Source organism: Zootoca vivipara, chromosome 3 (assembly GCF_963506605.1).
Source record: "Zootoca vivipara chromosome 3, rZooViv1.1, whole genome shotgun sequence".
Taxonomy (NCBI): Eukaryota; Metazoa; Chordata; class Lepidosauria; order Squamata; family Lacertidae; genus Zootoca; species Zootoca vivipara.
The window spans coordinates 64,183,304-64,204,351 of NC_083278.1; the positions used below are offsets into that span (position 1 = coordinate 64,183,304).

Here is a 21,048-nt window from a genome sequence, read left to right on the forward strand (position 1 = left end):
CTCAGGGGAACCGCCGCAGCCCTGGGACGGGCGCTTTAATCGGAGTCGTCTCCATGCGCGCGCATCTCGAACAGCCACTCAGAAGGAGACCATGGGCCTTTTTTTTTTTCGAGGGCGGGGGGGGAGGAGGAGGATCCTCCGCTCCTCTGCATCAACCCCGCCCGCCCGCCCCTTCTCTTCTCTACCTCCTTACCGAGGGAGCTGATTCGCTCTGCTCCCTCCTTCCTAAGGCTGCTGCGCGAGGGAACGCAGCCGCCGACCAATGAGAACAGGCGTTGCTTGGAAAAGCGCGTAGCTGCGCCGGGTGGCGTGCCGGGAAGCAAAATGGCGGCGCCGGCGTCAACTTTGCCGCCTCAGCTCGTGGGCAAGTTGAAGGGGTGCGTCCCGCCGCCGCCGCTTCGTTGGGGCTCTGCGAAATGGGGCTGGGAGAGGAAGCTCGTGTCCAGGGTCTTCCCCCCGCTCGTACCAAGACCCTAAGATCCTGTGCCACGTTTGCTTTGGGCACAAGGCCGGTGTCCAAAGTCTCCTTTTTCGCACAAGGCTTTATTAAGATTTAATCTTAAATCAATTTTCCATCCTCCTTGACTAGCAAGAGCATCGTAAGCATTCTCTCTCTCACGGCATAAATCCTATTGTGTTCAACAGGACTTTTATTATTATCCTCACACCCCACCCCACCCCCACCGGGATTGAAAGCGGCTTGCACAAATGACAACAAAGCGGATGAAATACGAAAAGCTAGAAACTTGCAAAAATGATCTTAAAAAAAAAATAAAGTGTAAGGGAATTAAAACAATAGAAAAACGAATCGTATTAGAATACAGATAATAAAAACAACTTTGAATATAAGAGTTGGAGGGAGCATGGAGTGACAGTTGGGTCTTCCATACAGCAGTGCGCTGTGGACTCTGTGCTCCTTACCTGAATCCTCACAGCTACATCAAAATGTACCATGGTACAGTGGTACCTCGGTTTAAGTACACAATTGGTTCCGGAAGTCTGTACTTAACCTGAAGCGTACTTAACCTGAAGTGAACTTTCCCATTAAAAGTAATGGAAAGTGGATTAACCCGTTCCAGACGGGTCCGTGGAGTACTTCAACTGAAAGTGTACTCAAACCGAAGCGTACTTAAACCGAGGTATGGCTGTATTTCCCTATTTAACGTGAATTTATGGTTTTTGTGGAAAATCCAATAGTTTTTTCTATTATTATAAAAACTGCTATGTGGAAGTGTCCAATAAGTTTACGACATTAATAGTTCTAATCCTGACCTGATGACTGGTAGGGTGGCCAAGAGTAGGCAAAACTAATGACGGGGGACCAACTAATCCTACTTTTGTACCCATTCACCCCACTTCCAAACTCCACAAAGGAAGCACTGAGGCCAAGGAAGAGGAAACTGACAACCAGGTCCACCCCCTGGGCTGGCTGTGTTAGAAGGCAGGAGCCAAGACAGGTTGATAGGACAGTGCTCTATTTTTTGTAACAGGCCAACCCACCCTACTGTGATGTGTGTTTAGGACTGTAGCCTGGGGCTACAGTGTTTTGATGCATACAACAATTTTGTTGTTGTTGTATGTTTTAATTTATGCTGTGAGCCACTTCAGGTACTGTACTCCATAGGGAGAAAGTTGTGATATTAAAAAAATATTTAAATCCTAAGAAAAGGATACATTGCTATATATACACATTTAGATATTATATAGATACATTTTTTTGTTCTTCATAGATCCTTTGCATACAATACAATTAAAGACAAGCTGCCAGTAATCCTGAATAGAGTTATCAATAATCTGGAGCAACATAAAAATGAATTCTTTGAAGAACATGGTGAAGTAAGAAATCAGTATATTTGACCTTTTCTCTCTTGACATTTTATTGGCAATCTTAGGTCTACCCATACCTTTTGAGAATTGTTTCGAATGCCTAGAAGAGAACATCAGCTTTCATGTGAACATGTGAAGAGCCATGCTAGATCAGACCAGAGGTCTGTCTTATCCAGCATTATGCTTCTCCAGTGGCAAACTAGATACAATGAAGGGAATAGGCATCTTCCACTGTATTTCACTATCAACTGGGTTGCAGTAGCATAGCTGCTTATGAACATGGAGGTTCTCTGTAGTAGTAGTAGTAGTAGTAGTAGTAGTAATATTAAATTTATTATTTGTACCCTGCCCATCTGGCTGAGTCTCCCCAGCCACTCTGGGCGGCTCCCAATCGAATATTAAAACAATACAGCATTGAATATTAAAAACTTCCCTAAACAGGGCTGCCTTTTAAAATGTCTTTTAAAACAGATGTCTTTTAAAAATAGGATAGCTGCTTATTTCCTTGACATCTGTTGGAAGGGCGTTCCACAGGGCGGGTGCCACTACCGAGAAAGTCCTCTGGTTCCCTGTAACCTCACTCCTCACAATGAGGGAACCGCCTGAAGGCCCTCGGCGCTGGATCTCAGTGTCCGGGCTGAATGATGGGGGTGGAGATGCTCCTTCAGGTATACAGGACCGAGGCCGTTTAGCCATTGTTACTATTAGATGGTGATAAGACTTTTCCTCCTCGTTAATTTGCCATTCCCATTCAAGCCATTTAACTTGCGGCAGTCACATACTGTGCACTGTGATATCAATAAAATATGCTTTGTGTGAACAAGCATTTTCTTTTGTCCTGAATCTGCTGCCAGTTATTTTCATTGGCCTTAAGTTTTTAACTTTGAGAACATGCTGGGGGTTCCAGTCACAAAATGGCTATCATGGGAGGTGTAATATAACAACATGACTGCTATGGGAGTGGCCATGGCATAACACAAAATTAAGGATACAATCACAGTGAAAATTTTCCCAGGATTGCATGCCTAATCTGTTGAAGTTTTGCACACAAAACAAGACAGAAGCAGGAAAAGTGAAAGGACATTTAAGGTAGAAACAGTGTCTCCTTAAGACCCTGTGGATTCCTATTACCTAGCGCCCAAATCACAGCTCTGACTTCACTCATCAGCTAAAAACACCTGACTGGTAAAAGCAGCCAGGTTTGCTCATTTCACAGAAATTGCTTAGAAACGTATCTATACATTTTCCTTTATAACTTACCATGTCTAGGGGCACCAGCTAAAGTCTTTCAGGCACCACCATGCCCCATGGGCACAGGGTTGGCAACCCCGGTCTTAGAAATTTGTTTCTAACTCTAAACCACATTTACTTGATTAACATCCACAATCACAGACAGGTTAGCAATGCCAATGTTCATTCTGCTTAATTCAAATACGGTACTATGTTGTTTGTGAGAAAATGGCTTTTTATAGCTGTTCTGGTGCTTGAAGCACTTTATGTATCAAATAAGATTTGTTTTTTTGTGGGGGGAAAGTAAGTTTTATCAACACACACATTTGATTGAAAATATTTCCTACTTTATTTTAGAAAGGTATTGAAGCACAGAAGAACGTTATAGTCCTTCTCACCAAGTTACGAGATGAGCTGCAGGCAGACAAGCCACTGACTTCCTTGAATGACAGCCTCCATGACACCACTCTGTGGAACCAGTGCTTAGAATATCATCAAAAATTATCAGATGGACCACCAAGCTGGTTTCAGTCTCCTTGGCTATATACAGAGTGTTATATGTATCGTAGAATTCATGAGGCACTCGCTCGGAAGTAAGTACATAGGCTTATATATTGGATAGTAAACAGTGGTAAGCATAACACATCCATCATACAATATAAAAAATAGTTTGCCAGCAGCTGGACAGTGATACGCAAGAACATACAGTCCTGTGTCAACAAGAGTGGCAGCTGAAGCAAAGTACCAATGGTGCTTGCTTAATAGTAATAGGCAAGGAGTTCCACAACCTAGGTGCAGTCATGTTTAAATGCCTTCTCTCTTGTAGTAGCCACACAAACATGGAACCCTTAACTGCATCTCCAACTTAAAATATCAGGTATATGGGGAAAGGTGGTCCCACAAGTCAGCTGATTCCAAGCTGTTTAGGTCTTTATATTTGTTGTTTAGTCGTTTAGTCGTGTCCGACTCTTCGTGCCCCATGGACCATAGCACGCCAGGCACTCCTGTCTTGCACTGCCTCCCACAGTTTGGTCAAACTCGTGTTCGTAGCTTTGAGAACACTGTCCAACCATCTCGTCCTCTGTCGTCCCCTTCTCCTAGTGCCCTCAATCTTTCCCAACATACTAGCGGTAAAACTGTGAATTTGGCTTGGTAGGCTCTAGTCAAGCAAGATAGGTTTTTAAACAGGCTTTCCATCGGCAACACACAACTCTTATCAAGTGGAGAGTAACGCATTCACCCCAGTGTGGTTCCCCTTTATCACATACACAGCACAACAAGCAGCATATGAAATATGACTAACCTGACCCAACAACCCTCCTCACACAAGAAGTGTGCATGCACACGAAAGCTTATACCAAAATAAAAACTTAGTTGGTCTTTAAGGTGCTACTGAAGGATTTTTTTTATTTTACTTCGACCCAGACCAACACGGCTGTAACCAGAACCCTGCAAACAGTTGAACACAATCAACCAGGCTCTGGACCCTCTCTCACAATGCCAATAAAAATTAAATGTACAAATAAAAGCCCTACCCATATGATGCTGACATGATACCATACACAAATGCTATGCAATAGAACAAAATAACGTTACCGTTCCACCTCTCCCCTCCCCCCAACTGCATTTCTAGAATGATAGTGTCTCATACACAATGTAAATGAAATGTGAAAAAGGCTCTATAAATCAGAAATAGAGATGCTATATGTACTTTCCTCCATTTATTTGTTTTGTAACACAAGAAAATCTCAAATAAAACTTTTTTTTTAAAAAAAAAAAGAGAGAGGAAGTGACCACACTACTCCCTCCTTGAGGACACTGGGGACCCTTATACAGAGAACTGTGAGCTACATTCTGAACCCATCCAGTCATAAGAGAGCTTGGACACACTGCTGCAAGCGCTGTGTCCGTGGGTGTAGCCGGGAGCGGAGCTCTCCCCTCTGCAAGTAAATAAATAAAAATATTTAGCTGAGGTTCTGCCCCCCCCCCCTGGGCATAAATCCTGGCTACACCCATGACTGTGTCCACATCTTCAGGCCCCATCAGCTGACACCGATTCTCCAGCACCATGCTAGACATGACATACGGTCTCAGCAGAGACTGCAACAGCTATGGGAGACAGTTTTTGACATTCAGTGATGTAAAAAACTAATGTATTATTATGTTTCTATCCTTTCTGTTTAGTCCACCTATCAATGACTATGATGTATTTAAAAAAGAAAAGGATCATGGTTTCTTTGAATCTCAGGAAGCTATTATTGTTTTAAGCACCTATCTACAAGAGCTGTTGAAAAACATAAAGGGCCTAGATGAAAAATCCCTGAAGGAGGAATTTTTGAAGCTGCTACAGGTAAAAGTGGTAGTAATTTTTGTTTAAATAATTTATCTGCTGCACATATTCTGTAATGTTAAGATCCAGTTTAAATTTCTTGTTTAAAATATGACCTAATGGAAACCATTAGTGATAATATGTTCAGAAACTATTCAGGCCATCAGAATCATTTTAAGTGAGTTCGTATCTTATAAACCTCCAACTCATCATACACTGTTCTCTGCAATACTGTTGAAAATAGTGACTACTAAGGCCTAGAAACAAGCATGACAGATGACCTGGAATAATACATGGAGCCCCAAATCTGTTCCATGCACATAGCGGATTTAACAACTAAGGCAAAAATATTTTTATGGAGTGTTTCTGGCATTTATTCTCAGTCATACACATACCTTCCCATGATGAAATCAGTATATCAATTATTATCGTTGGCATGCTTTTTGTTTTTGTAGTTTGCCAAACTATTAATTCATAGGTATTGATCTCTCCTTTGCCAAAACCTGATTATGGCATGCTGCCAAAAAAAAATTGCTACAGCTTTTACCATGAGAGAGAAGGTTCAGAAAGTTTCTACAACATTTAAGGGCCTCTCCAAAACGACATAGGGCTATAGGAGGGCACATATATATTGGCCATGTTTGATGGAGATAATGGAAGTTAGAAGTCCAACATTGGGAGGGCCACAGGTTCCCCGTCCCTTCTTATCTAAATCAGGAGACTGCTTTATACTGAGAGATTAATAATTTAACCCAACTGCAGAAAACTACTAACCCCTGGCTTCTAAATGCATAAGCAGAAACTGTATTAATTATACTTTGGTCTCAACTTTTCTGTAACATCACTTGTTAGTATTCAACTAACAAGTTTAGTTTTTATTGGTTTAGCTATGTTCTTTCACTAACAGGTGTTTCATGCATAACACATTAGAAGGAGGGAGGGAGGAAAAGAAGGAGAACTGGAGGGTCACATTGCCCCCCTGAGCCTGAGGTTCCCTGGCTTAGTGGATTGGAACTTGACAGAACAGTCTTATGGAAGTAAGTGTGTCTTGGCAGAGGAACGGCTACATCCTAAGCCTGTTCAAGGTCAAAAGAAGTGGATTAATTCTCATTTTTCTTACATTTCATATTAATTTTTATTCATATTATATTTGCCTTTTGGGAATTAACCCACTGCCTTTTCACATTTCTAACCCCATTGGTTTCAATGGGAGTAAAAAGAAATATTCCAACTCTGACCGACTTTCTCTTGTTAGTAGCCCCTCAACTGCAGTCCTCAAAGATGCACTTGGTGTATAGTAGAGCAAGGATCACTTGGCATACAGATTAAGGTGTACTTTTTCCTTCTTTAGGTTTCTCTGTGGGGTAATAAGTGTGACCTGTCAATGTCAGCTGGGGCAGATAATTCTCAGAAGTCTGACCCATTACTGTCTGTGGAAGAGTTAAAACCTTTTATCTTGGTGGATCACATGGAAAAGCTTTGGTCACTGCTTATAAACAAAAAGAACATGAATAAGCAGACTACTAGACTTGACATAGTCCTGGATAATGCTGGTTTTGAACTTACTGCTGACCTTATACTGGCTGACTTCTTGTTATCCTCCAAATTAGCTACTGAAATTCATTTCCATGGGAAAAGCATCCCATGGTATGTGTCAGATACTACAAGGCGTGACCTGAATTGGACAATTAAGCAAATGCAGTCAGCTAATCACAAAGGGATGTCTAGGTGTGGTATCTCCTGGGAGGGCTATTTGAAAAGTGGTGTCTGGATTTATCATGATCACTTGTTCTGGACATCACCACATGAATATTGTAGGATGGCTCAAGTGGCTCCTGATTTGTACAGTGAATTGCAGAAGTCAAATTTAATTATTTTTAAAGGTGATTTGAACTACAGAAAGTTGATAGCTGATCGGAAGTGGGAATTCACAGTGCCATTCCATCAAGCCTTGAACAATTTTCACCCTGCCCCCCTCTGTAGCTTAAGAACGCTAAAATGTGATATCCAGGTTGGGCTGAAACCTGGACAAGGTGAACAGCTTACTAAAACTGAACCTGAATGGATGATCATTGGGAAATATGGAATAGTTCAGTTTGATGCTGCTTCATGATTGGCTTGTATAAAGCATAGCACTGTTCATGAATACTGTTTATGATGTTTAAGATTGGAAGGCTTACTTGTGTTCAATATTCATGTTCTTTATTTTCTTCTACAGTTCTTAGATTTTTAAAATTGTGTGCAATTGTGAAAGTTTACAAACCCTTTTCTGTTATTCTCAAAGTATCAGAACCATCTGAAAGGCTATCTTTCCTCTTTTAAAAAACATTTATGGATAGAGTCAATAAGTGAGTGTTTTAATGGTTTGCCCCCATCTGTCCTCTTACACTGTTTTAGCTATTACAGTGCAGCACTTTGCCTTGTGCATTTACAGTTATTTAGCAGATGTTTTTATAGCTTATTTGGACAAAATTTAATAAAATAACACATGTAAATAAGCATCTCAATAATTTCTTCAGTATAACAGCTATATCATTGGACGACAGTAGCTTAAAGCAGGAATGAGGAATCTGTGGCCCTTCCCATTGTTCTTGAGACTCCAACTCTTATCAGCCCCAGCCAATATGGGCAATGTTGATTGATTGATTGGAGTTAGACAACCACAGCTTCCCCATTCATGGATTAAAGAAACAGGAGAGGGAGTGTTCTGGATGATTCTGGATGATAATTAGGATGAATTCAAATCAATTTCAGGCCCATTTTTGGGATGGAAACAATGTCTATTTAAGGCAACCTCTCAAAATCACAATAGCCACTGTACTTCCCAACAGATGAGTCTGTACCTTAAACTAGAAGATGTTTGTGAAACAAAGTTCAGTTTCTAATAACCTTTATGGGAACATAGGAAGCTACATTACACTGAGTCAGACCACTGGTCCATCTAACTCAATACTGTCTACAGTGACTGGCAGCTGCTGTTCAGATAGGGGCTCTCTCCCAGCCCTACCAGCAGTTGCCAGAGATTGAACCTGGGACCTTCTGCATGCAAAACAGATTACCACTGAGCTACAGCTGTGTCTCGATTTATCTGATACAATGTTACCAATATGCCTCTCTTTTTTTAGCCAACACTGTTCCACAGATGATTTGGACTACAGCTCCCATCAGCCCTAATCATCATTGCTAACGGTCAGGGATAACCCATGTTTTCTATGTGATAGAAACCCTTATCCCCACTTTTCAACATGAAGGAATGGTAAATCATTAAATCACGTGCACAGTCAAAAATGGTACTGTCCAGTCATACGTTCATCAGCTTTTGTACTGTTTGTGAGAACTAGGTCTATTGTACTGTGACAAATAATGACCTTTTGAGACAATCTACAAACCCTCTTCTCCATATATAGCATCATCAATTTGCATAGTACATATCACCTCTAATCACATTTTGCATAATATTTAAGCCTCCAGGGACTCTGTGTGCCTCTCCACATATGTTATTGATTGGGGGTATTTATATTCAACATTAGTATCCAATCCTTCCAAAGTGTTCCACAGATGATTTGGTCATATCTCCCCCTTCCTAATTCTCTGGTAGGCTGATTCAAAAACGTTTACATCTATTTCTTTCTGGTTGTTCCTCGAGCTACAGGGCAAGAATCCGTGGCCATATGCAGTTATTGTATTTCAGATTGATTAGTGGTGGCAAAAATCAGTTCTTCATTTGCAGTTTGAGAGTTGTCTTTTATTAGAAAGGTTTTCAAATTTCTGTGCAAGTGGTGCCAATGCAGTGGTCCAGTCACATATTAGGGCTTGGCAAATTCTGTCAGTGTAGAAATCCGAGTCTCTATCAACCTCCATAACTGCTGCCATTTCCCCACCTTTCTGTGGGCAAGTGTTGCCTTTAGACATATCAGTATCTGAGGCCTTGTCTGAGCCCTCAGATATTGAGCCTTCAATTTGCTTTTTTTTTTTTAGATCTAAACATGTGGTCTTGCATTTAGATCCTCAAAATCCTTGAATCATTACCATTCCCGGTGTGCAAATTTTTTTTCTGTTCCAAAGCCTATGGTTGTCTTTCAATGAGATTTTTGCCCCATCATGCTCAAAGACATAAAATTATGCCTCCATTTGTTGTTCTCACTGTTGCAATTAATATACTGTGTGCATTATCCATCACATTCCATCACTACTTTATAGGGACAACACACGATCAAACTAGAAGAGATACAAAATGCTAATTAGAAACCACACCAGCAGCAAGAGAACATTATTGTCATCAAGATCACAACATGTAGAGGGGAGGTTTAACTAACTCATTTTTTCTTAACCACAAGCTTTATGAAAACAATAAAGTTATGAGCTGAGCTTTTCTCCTAAGTCTAATAGCTCTGTCTATGTCTGCTTTTCATTAGGATTGTGTTGGAAGATGAAAATATGGATTCTCTCCTTCCTGCATATTGTGGCCTTGATGAAAATTATGTATGTGTGTTTGCTATACAGTATATTTATATTTTAAACTAGTTGGCCCTGCCACGCGTTGCGGTGGCTCAGTTTGTTAAATGGAGCCTCTGAGTCCCACTTCAGACTCCCCTCACCTTCAGAGTCCCCCTGTTTTTCGTGTGTTATGTTTACATAGGCACAACCCTGTCTCCCCCCACCCTGTTCTGTCCCTCCTCCCCCCATCCCCTGGTTCATCCCTGTGATTGGGCCCACCCTGTCCCAATCTATGACCTATTCGCCCCCCATCCCCCACCCAGGCAGGCCCCTACCTCCACTTGGCCTAGTCTGGAAAGTGGCCTAGTCTGCAAAGCCGAGGCAAGATACTGTGGAGAGGGCAGGTTTCAACCCTGTGTCTCCCCCCACCCTGTTCTCACCCATTACCTATCCCTGCCCCCTATTGGGGCCCCCATCCCGCCCAGGCAGGCCCCTACCTCTGGAAAGCAGCCTAGTCTGCTGCAGCCTATTCAGTCTGCTGGGCAATGTTGGGCCTCGTTGCTGCAAAAGGCCTGTTTTCAGTTGGTTGCTGTGGAATTTTGTGATGTCATCTGGTGGCGTGGCTTTGGAGGCAGCAGCGTGCGATCTGTCTTTCTATTGGATGCTGTTGTGGAGTCTTCAGACCTTCTGCTGGTGATGTTTAATTTGGGCGCCACTTTTTGTGTGTTTAATCATTATTTTAGGTGTGAAAGGTGTGCTTTTTTGGGAAAGATTTTTACGCGAGATCCCTCCCTGATGGGCATAGAACATTGTGGCCAAATTTGTTGGAATTCAGTTCAGCGGTTATGGAGGAAGGGTGTTACATCCGTGCACGCAGGTGGGAATATTTATATATAGATAGATATTGTTTGCAAGAACATAAACATACGTGAGACCACTTTTTATTCGGCCTACAGCAGACACCACAGTTCGGGGTACTGAGCACCTGTTGGAGAGCCATACATTCCCTGTACCTGGCAGTTTTTGTACCAGTGTCCCATACACCAGCATCACTAGACTACAGTTAAATCATACCATTATAATAAGAACTTCCAGGTGTTGGTACAGTTTTTTATTATGCCACCAATGTACATGACACTTTACAGAGTACTGTAGACTGAACAAAAGGTCTCTCTTTGCCAAATAATGTGAATTTTGGCATCAAAAGCAATTTTTATTTGTAGATTTGCTGCTCCTCACTATGCATACAAAATACACATAAAGTATATGGTTTAAGTGTATTACGCGCATTCATCTGTGTATGAGGTCTCATAGTAGTTTACAGGTTTAAAAATTACTGATGCAGCATGGTATAAATGCATGCAGAAGTGATAACAACACAAACAATATACAGTATACATATTCAGAGATGTCAGAAGCCAAGTCACAGTTTCTCTTGTGTTACTGTAGGTTTTGTGCTTGGCAAATGCTAGAATATTTTATGTTCTCTAGAAATAGAGGCAATCAAATAGAATGCATTTTCAAAGATTTAGTCTGAAAATCCAGTCCTTTTCTTAGCTCAAAAGCTTGATCTTCCTGATGATAACATCTCTATTCATGCAATGTAGTGGTAGTAAAAACATACTAATTATATGCTCCCCTCCCTCTTTCTGAAGATCTTCTATAAACAAGATTCTACATATGTTGCGGGTAGAATGCCAGTTTGTAATAAATCTTGGGTACATGGATATTTAGTTGTCAGCAAAAAAAAAAAAAAATCTAATCTGTCTAACATCCTGTCCAAAGATCTGGCAATTATCTTAGACAAGGCAAAGTGGTCCACAAGAGGAACAAAGGCTTTGTTCCCTCCTCCTCTCTTTTTATTAATAGGAGAGAGAGTTCTTCTTTTGGAAAGGAAATTGGCACATTTTAAAAAGCTGGTTGAAATATATCTAAAGAGGGTCATGAAAATCCCACACTCCCACTACTGATAAATAATTAAAAAATGAGTATGGGACTCTAGTGGAAGCTTGCCCAAGTAGAAAACTTAAATTGCTTTCTAAGTTTCCACAAAAGGATTAAAGGCTTATCTAAGATTTTTACTAAGTGTTCTGGATTTTACAAACCTTTACCAGTAGACTTTTATGGGCTGAAATATGATTTCTGAGGAAGATGACCTAGAAGTCTAATGAATTTCATAAGCTGGTCTCAGTTCTAATTTGGTAATTGTAATAGAGAATAGAAGCTGAATTCTTTAGCAGTCTGCACTTTAAGATCCCAGTTTTTTGGCATATTAAGTTAAAATACATGATTTGGGAGGACAAGGTAGGATATCAATCATAAGAATGGTTATTATTTGAAACATTGTTTCATGCCATCAGTTCTCCCCTTACCTACTTAGCAAGGTAAAATAATATGGATGTGTACCAGCTTAATTTTCAGTTCGGATTCAGCAGTTTGTAAAACAGAAGGCCTCCATTCAGTGTATTAGTGGGTTCTCCAATTCAATTCATCCATCCGAGTCCAGTTCATTTTCTCTTCCTCCTCTCCCCAGACCCCACTTCACTAGCAGGAATTCAAACAACGGGTATACCTTCATACTCCCTTTATAAAAGTAGATGAAATGTGAAGGCGTAGTAGCCCCTCCAGAGTGGATAAAGCCTGCCAAATTACAGACAAATAAATCCAGAAGTGCCATTGCTGATTAAATACCTTAAAGGATCACTATTCCCGCCAAATTTCAGAAGAAAGCAGTGGCTTTCCTGAAAGGGCAGGGTTTACATTGTGGGACAGGACAATCTGAAAATTGCAGGCATAAGGAAAGGTAAGAAATGTGCCAGATTTCAGGCAAAGAAATCCAGGATCATTTGTGCTAGGTACTTACAAGCAGGGGTGGGGGAATTTTTCAGCCCAAGGGCCACATTCCATTTTGAGCAACCTTCTGAGGGCCACCTGGTAGAGATGGAGGCAAAAGTGGAGTAATTGATGTGATGTGTCATTATAGCAGTCTTCAGATATCTGAAGACTCGTTCTCTACTGCTCCAGAGGGCAGAACAAGAACCAATGGTGGAAACTGCAGAAAATCAGATTTCAGATAAACATTAGGACAGGGGTAGTTAACTTGTGGTCCTCCAGATGGTGTAGGATTCCAATTTCCATCAGACCTAGCCAGCATTTCCAATAGAATTGCAGTCCATCTGAAAGGCCAGCCACCCCTGCACTTGGATAAACTTTCCAAAGGTATAAATTGTTCAACAGTGGAACTGACTACCTAGGGAGAAGGGCTCTCCTTTGCTGGAGGTATTTAAACAGAGGCTGGATAGCCGTCTGTCAGCAATATCTGTCGGCTATACTGTAGTTGCATCACTGCAGATTCTGTATTTAGCAGATAATTTGGTGTACATACGCCTAAAGCACTTAAAGTGTGCACGAAACGCATAGAGAATTTGCTAAGAATACAAGATTTTAAAGCGCAACAATACAATGTGTGGAAAAGACGTTTCAAACTCTCCGCACCCACCTGAATTCTCAGGAAATTACAAATTAACTTGCGTTGTTTTAACTCAACCTGTGAGCTGTTAAAAGTCATAATGCCTCGTCAGCTTTTCTGGTGCCACCACCAGCCTAATATGAAAAGGAGGGCAATGCTTTTTCTTGCCCAGTTTCCAAACATTTGGAGGGGAAGAAAAACAAACACGATCTTCCGTTGGATATAATCCAACTTCAAGACCTCTCGCGAGAAGAACTAATCAGCCGTCTCTTCCAATCTACAAGCTCTGCGGTGTATACTTGTTTCCATGGAGACCGGCGTCGCTTAGCAAGATTTGTGCTGAGGACGCGCGCGGTCGATTTCCCGGGTAAAGTTCTGATCGAACGTTGGAAGCCGAGCAGCTCAGGGCTGGCGCGTGGCGGCCCCGGGGGAGCATGAGAAGCAGCAGCAGCAGCACTTCCCGCGGGGCCTCTGCCTCTGCCAGGCTCATCGATGTGACCAGTAACGCGCCATTGCTGCTGCCACCTGCCTCGGCGGCAGCCTCGCTAGAAGCAGAGGTATGGACCCCCAGCTCCAGTCCTGAGCTACTGGTGTGCGGCTCAGTGCTTTGGGCAGGCCCCGTTCTCTCAAATATAATATCCAGAGCAGGCATCCCCAAACTTGGCCCTCCAGCTGTTTTGGGACTACAACTCCCGTCATCCCTAGCTAACAGGACCAGTGGTCAGGGATGATGGGAGTTGTAGTCCCAAAACAGCTGGAGAGCCGAGTTTGGGGATGCCTGATCCAGAGGCAAGGTTTCCTCTTGGTGTCGAAAGATAAATCCTATTAATACATTCCCTTGGTACATGTTGACTACCGGGTATTTACATGAGTTTATAATGCCAGTAGTGATGTGTAACTGTGTGGTTGCCAGCACCCGCCCTTTCCCTCAATTCAGCAGGTGAAACTTTCCTCATCATTGAATCTGTGGTAGGAAAAATGGCACCTTCTGAATTTTACTTAGCGCACAGATGTTTTAGGCATAGCAGCATCACCAACAAAGAAGAAAGAAAGAAAAAGTTTTGACTCCTATCTCGGTAAAGTACAAGTTGGAATGTGCTGTACAGCAGTTCCCTCTGTGTCATTACAGTAGTTCAAATGTGCCCCCTAGTTTGCACTTCGTTTTCCAGTTCTTTTTTTAGACCCTTTATTGATGTCATGGTTGAAGTCCTGTTTTAACTCTGGTGCTGCAAGCCTCTGATTACGGTGTTTGTCATGTGCCTTGACTGTAACTACACAGGTGACAGTATTCAAACAGTGATAAAAAGTGGTCACAGTTAGACGCCAGCTTCCATCAGGTACAACTAGCCTGGCCAGTGGTCAGGGATGATAGGAGTTGTAGTGTAGCAACATGAAGGCTGCAGGTTCCTGACCCCTTATTTGGACCAACCTTGAAGGTTGTGCTTCAGCTGCTCCTGTCTGAACAGGAAGCTACTGGAGCAGGGCCTCTCCCACCCCCACCCCATGAATTTTGCTTGGTGCCTACAATGTCAGTTAGATACTAGAAAGCCATTTTAAGTTCCCGAGACAAATATTGGTTAGGTTCTTAACGTCTGTTTTTAAATTGTCAACTATTTTTTAATATGATCTTTCTAAAAAAGATGATAAGCCACCATAAGCATTATCACCAGGAACGTGATATAAATAAAACATTTAAAGCAATGTTAATGTGCACAGATGTGCACAAATGCGCACTGGAGTTGCAGTTGTTCAACATTCAGAACTTACTGCTGAGTTTTTACAAGTTAGAGTAAAGGTAAAGGTAAAGGGACTCCTGACCATTAGGTCCAGTCGTGACCGACTCTGGGGTTGCGGCGCTCAGCTCACATTATTGGCCGAGGGAGCCGGCATACAGCTTCCAGGTCATGTGGCCAGCATGACAAAGCCGCTTCTGGCAAACCAGAGCAGCACACAAAAACACCATTTACCTTCCCGCTGGAGCGGTACCTATTTATCTACTTGCACTTTGACGTGCTTTCAAACTGCTAGGTTGGCAGGAGCTGGGACCAAGCAATGGGAGCTCACCCTGTTGCGGGGATTTGAACCACCGACCTTCTGATCGGCAAGCCCAAGGCTCTGTGGTTTAACCCACAGCGCCACCCGCGTCCCTACAAGTTAGAGAGCAGAGCCAAATTGGGATACTCAGATGAAGGGTGGTATATACCCTGTTTCCTCTTTTTTAAGACATACCCCAAAAATAAGCCATACTTCCGCGCTGCGGAAACCAACCCCCACAAGCACCTCCACTCACAGAGTCACTCAATGCGGCTGGCACTGCAGGAGCGCGATCAGCTGTGAAGCAGCGCTCCAAGAGCTCCGCTTAACAGCTGATCGCGTTCCCGCCTTCCTGGCTGCATCCCCACGCGCCGCCTTCTCGGCCACCGCCGTCCCTGCCGCTTCCGTGCTTGACACCACCGCTGGGCTCACTGCTTCTTCCTGGCCTGGCCTGGCCAAGGAGCTTGGAGCGCCCTGCAGCGGCGGGCGGAGCGCCTGAGCCAGCGGCCTCCGCCTGGCCTGGCCAAGGACGCCTGCTGCCCCGCCACCCAAAACCGGTGGCTGCTGCAGCGCCAAGCACTCAGGAGAGCCCAGCGGCGCCCTGAGCCAGCGCCCTGAGCCGTAAAAACCGTAGCGGTAATAAATAAAAAAAAGACATCCCACCAAGACCACCACAGCTAACCACAAAGGAACAACCATATCCGAGGCCAACCCCAGCATCTCTCACCATCAAAAGGAAAACAAGCGAACAACAGAGAACCTATGCAAGCGCTGCTGACAAGAAAAAACCCACCCCATCCCACCCTCCCACCCTCCCTCCCTCCACCCACTATCCTTCCCCTCCCCTCACCAATGTCTCAACAAATGAAACCAAGCTGTAAAAGTGTTAAGAGAGACATTGCTCCTCTTATCTTTGTAAACCAAGAAAACCCTTAATAAAACAATTTAAAAAAAAAAAGGCATCCCACCGAAAGTAAGCCACCCTTTGTTTTTTGAGGGAAAAAAGTTATAAGACGGTGTCTTAAAAAGGGGGAAACACAGGTAAATATAATAAATAAAAGATAAATACAAACTGCTCATGAATAATAAGGAACAGACTATACAGTAATTTTATGCTGTATGTTGTACAGTCAAACCTCGGGTTAAGTACGCTTCAGGTTGAGTACTTTCAATTTAAGTACTCTGCGGACCCGTCTGGAATGGATTAATCCACTTTCCATTACTTTCAATGGGAAAGTTCGCTTCAGGTTAAGTATGGACTTCTGGAACCAATTAAGTACTTAACCCATTTATCATCAGTATCAAATTGCAAGCATCCTTAAAAATAAATAAAAAAGTGGCTGCCTAGGATTCTGGGCAAAGGTCTTTCCTAAACTTGCCGCTTGAGACCTATGACCGAAGATGCCAGATGTCTTTCATTTTTTTGAGAGCAAAACATGTGTTCTACAAAAATTCAGAGAGTTACGGGTAGGCTAAGTACACAGTATACAAATAAGCATCTCCCAAGAATCCTGAGTACTGTTGTTTGTTAAGGGTCCTACTGATTGTAGCTCTATGAGATTCTTTGGGGAAGATGTGCTTTAAATATATGGTGTGTACACAGCCTTAGTAAACATGTTATATTGGACTCAATAATGTGAGCAATGTAACATGGTTTTGTTTGTAAACTATGAATATAGCTGCTGTAAAGATCTCTTACCATATCCACCCCATCATATAAAGCACTGTTACCACTTTAACAGTCATGGCTTCCTCCAAAGAATGCTGGGAACTGTAGTTTGTTAAAGATGCTGACGCTGTTAGGAGACCCCTAGTTCCCTATCCCAAAGTGGTTAAAAGTCAATCTTGATGCCTATGGAACTCTGGGAATTGTACCTCCATGAAGAGGTTACTCTGTGTGTATGGTCTCTGTTTTACTTGCTTACATATTATGTCATTGATGTGAATGGGTGACTGAATGTTTTCTTAGTCTTCCGTTCGTGTTCCTCTCTTGTTGGAAGAAACCCACACATCATCAACTTGTCCGACCACTCAGTACCTGTTCAGTATAACTTGCTTCATTTATATTTTTCTTGGACAAGAAAGCTAACTACTAGTAAAAGTTTTGGAAGCAGCAAAAGGGAAGGCCCTCCCTAAAAAGAATTGTTCTGTGTCACTTCTCAAGGTCTGGTAGCAGATCAATCCATTTCATTTGCTGTTTCATTTCATAGAGCACAGCTGCAGTGTGCCTTGTATGGTATAAAGCACTGAAGATTATTGTTTCAATTATACTTAGGTACAGCTTGGTTATTAAAGCTTATCTTTCCTAATTCAAGGACTAAACTGTTTCTTGTAAAATGCTGCAAGAGGGAGTATTTTTCCAAGGTTTTCCTCTTTTCAGTTCTTTATCTTTCATCCAACTCATGGCTTTGATCTAAAGTTCAGAGAAACCCAAGAAGATTGTTGCTCAAGTTTCTCATAGGACCTTTCCAGATGATGGGGCAAAAGACTAAGATTTCATGTGTAGCATTTTATTTGCACTACACTTATATTGCATATGGTTCCAACACCTGTAATGTAATACCCAGTCTCCACATAACATATGGAGACAAGTCACTTTGTGGTGGGAGAGGAGACCCTTCTTGTCAAAACAGCTATGCTGCCATTCTGGTTTTCGTATGTTCACTTTAACTTATGCTAACCTTTTTCTCTAGAGTCCATAATAATAGTGTATACTGCAAACTCATTGATATTTATAATTAAAATTAGAACTGCAATTGCATCCTCTAAAAAGAAATATCCCACATCATCCAACCGCCTTAGGGACTGCACTCCACATATTTGTAGGGTATACCCTTAGCATTTTCTTCTCCTGAAGATGTCCAACAAAGCACTGGGTACTTTTGTAATAACATAGTCTCAGTGCAAATGTAGTGCAAGCCCAGGACCAAAGTAGAAGCATAATCTTGGAATATGGAAATAGGAGAGTGAAATAATTAAAATGGATGACAGTTGTGGAAGTGGATTGGTCTGTCTGTCTGTCTGTCTGTCTGTCTGTCTGTCTGTCTGTCTGTCTGTCTGTCTGTTTGTCCACCCACCCAAAGGATTTATAGCTCTCTCTCTTCATTGATACTAAAACCATGATGGGATACAACATAAATGTGAGTTTGTATGAATGTAACCACATCAGATTTCCCATGGGGGAAATTCCTTGTTTGAAAGCACCCTTCATATCAGAAGCTCCCTCCATGTCAAGATTCTGGATTGACATTCGGTGTTGTTTTTCTCTATATCCAGATAATTACCAGCAGTCCTTCTGGATTCATAAACATACATCAATTGCAAAATTGAGCATATTGATTTATTGGATCTCGTTCAGTTACAGCAAAAAACAAACAGCTCTATACATTTTTTATAACAGTAGCAGCCAGACAAAAACAACCAATCCACATTTTTTTTTTGCCAGTGAGCAACTTCTCTGTTCTTCTTTTTTCAGGCTCCCTTCCTCTACAAAGGCAAGGCCTTTTATAGGATTTGTTATTATTTTATAGTAGATAAATTAAACTCCTCCTCATCCGCACCTTCTAGTAGCAAGTAACGCTTTCCTATTAAGCCTTTGGCATAACCTCCCCACTGTCAAATTTTAAATTGTTAGTTCTTCAGGACAGGGACCTGTTTTCTTGTACACTGTTGGCACAACATTCCTTATTTATTACATTATTAACCTACTTTTCTTCTAAGGAGCTCAAGGTGAAATATATGGTTCTCCCCCTTCTTATTTAATCTCTACAATAACCCTATGAGGTAGGTTAGGCTGAGAAACAGTGACTGGCCCAAGCTCATCCAATGAGCTACATGGCTGAGTGAACTTGAACCCTGGCCTCCCAGTCCCCGGTCCAGCACTCTAATCACTACCCCACATTGATTCAATACTGATTATATTCTAAAACCACTGATTATATTCTAAATCCTAAGGGTGTGTTTGCATGGTTGGCTCCTAGGCTGATGTGATTTTGTAAAGTGTACAAGCAATCAACATAAAATAACTCTGTGAGCACCTTGTTTTTAGGCATATATGTTTGTTGCATGGAAAGCCCTTGTGTTTAGAAGCTGGCATGTAACTTGCATGCAGATCACATATGTTTCTTTTGTTGCAGTCAATTGCAGCTACTTAACGTAAAATATATGGCATGAAATGTGTGTATGTGTGAATGTCATACATATTTATTTATTTATTTAACAGAATGTATTTATCAGTTAATCGTCAAAAACATATCTGTTTACATATGAGGTATCTACATGCAGAGCATGCTACTTCCTCTCTTAATGGACATTATTTTTCTGTAGGAAAATGGTTAACCTATTGGGACAGGGGGGGGAGGGGGAGATCCAGGACAAGTGTAACCATCTGCTCACCATTTGGTGCGGTTTTACTTGCATTTATTGCCTGTCAGTTTCATAAAACTGTTCTCTTCTGTGGGTTGCTTTTGGGATATGGAAGTATAAAACTGGTCAGCCTGAAGGTTATTGGTCATCAGTAAGGTAGTATTTCGTTTGATGACCCAGTCGATCTGTTAGGTTCTGAAACTCTCCGTAAAAAAACCACTGAGCTTTTGCTGCCAAAAAAGCAATTTGCAAACTCTGTGTATGATGAAAGCAATTTTCCCTGTGGCCATAAATCTGTGCTTTGTAACTTTTGGAGTTTCAAAGGCACTGAGGGCATCCAAGCAAGCTCTTCTTTTGTTTGCGTTTCAGCTGCTCATCGTCCAGATCTCGGTAAAAAATAAATCACAGAGATATTTTCTTTTTAAAACTTATTTTTATTCTGCATTTCTTTCCTTATCCCTGATTGAACTTTAATTTTCTTTTAAAAAAAATACACTTGTGATTTGATGGACACAGAGAAATTATGTGATTAAATGTTTTTGGTGTGGAGTAATGTCTCTATGAATAACACATAAGCAAAGCTGTATGCTTTATTTTAAACAGATTGCCAGTAAAGCATAATCCCAAGAAGATGGAGACACTATTAGAGTCCAAAATAAATGAATATATCTGATTTATAGATCCAACCCAGCAGAACATGTCAAGGTCTGTTTTTCCTTGCACATAGACTAAAGGGAAACAGAAATATCCAAAAATCACATATCACATTTGAGATGATTATATAAGGTTGACGCGATGGTTATTGCAAGATGGGAAAAGCTGGTAGGAGTCTTCTCGGCCACATGTTGCAGGGATGCTACCTAGATCTTGCGAGGACAGTTAGTACAGTATAATAGATTGGGAGGCATGCTCTGCTTTTGCCTGTGCAACTTTTAAACCACTCATATATGGTAGGCTCCATAAATACCATGGATTTGCTGCCTGACTGGAAATGCAGACACAGGAGATGGTTGAGCACCTGGCATGGTAGATGGGATGTGTTAGGCTCTGTAGTTCCAAAGCTATTCTGACACACAGTCTAGGCACATGGATCAGTTCGGAGTGGTTGTTCTCTTCTCTCAGCTGCTTTTCCTATACTATTTCATATTGAAGTAGAGCAGAGGAAGCCACTACCTCATTATTTTACCTGGTTTTTGATGCCCAGTCATCCAGCAGTTTCGAACAGAAATGAGCAAAAGGTATTTGCTTTGTGCACTTTTTCCAGCTTTATTTTATGCAGCCTGTTTCTTTGATCTCAGTGGATTTATGAATGCTAAAATATTCTCTGATGAAGGTAAAGGTAAAGGGACCCCTGACC

The 21,048-nt window shown here is 41.8% G+C and overlaps 2 protein-coding genes across 4 annotated transcripts in view; both read left to right on the forward strand.

The window, feature by feature from the left end:
- The first annotated feature begins 261 nt into the window (after window positions 1–261).
- LOC118082743 (damage-control phosphatase ARMT1-like) lies at window positions 262–7,945 on the forward strand. Its single transcript, XM_035110574.2, has 5 exons — window positions 262–377; window positions 1,731–1,836; window positions 3,415–3,650; window positions 5,242–5,407; window positions 6,738–7,945. Exons 1-5 carry the CDS (start codon window positions 325–327, stop codon window positions 7,497–7,499), a joined length of 1,323 nt encoding a protein of 440 aa, XP_034966465.1. The 5' UTR covers window positions 262–324; the 3' UTR covers window positions 7,500–7,945.
- A 5,651-nt stretch (window positions 7,946–13,596) lies between these two features.
- The window catches only part of CCDC170 (coiled-coil domain containing 170), a 44,921-nt gene continuing 37,469 nt past the window's right edge, over window positions 13,597–21,048 (forward strand). For 2 of the 3 annotated variants that reach the window (XM_035108750.2, XM_060272749.1), the window contains exon 1: window positions 13,597–13,849. In XM_035108750.2, coding sequence (XP_034964641.2) covers window positions 13,727–13,849 — 123 coding nt within the window. In that variant the 5' untranslated portion in view covers window positions 13,597–13,726. The remainder of the gene's footprint in view (window positions 13,850–21,048) is intronic. The other variant, XM_035108746.2, reaches the window with a different exon arrangement.

Bases quoted from the DNA above. Each gene is read 5' to 3' on its own strand.
- LOC118082743 (XM_035110574.2), top strand. From the start codon at position 325: ATGGCGGCGCCGGCGTCAACTTTGCCGCCTCAGCTCGTGGGCAAGTTG. The intron at 378-1,730 runs GTGCGTCCCGCC...TGTTCTTCATAG, and splicing joins CTCGTGGGCAAGTTGAAGGG to ATCCTTTGCATACAATACAA. The intron at 1,837-3,414 runs GTAAGAAATCAG...ACTTTATTTTAG, and splicing joins TCTTTGAAGAACATGGTGAA to AAAGGTATTGAAGCACAGAA.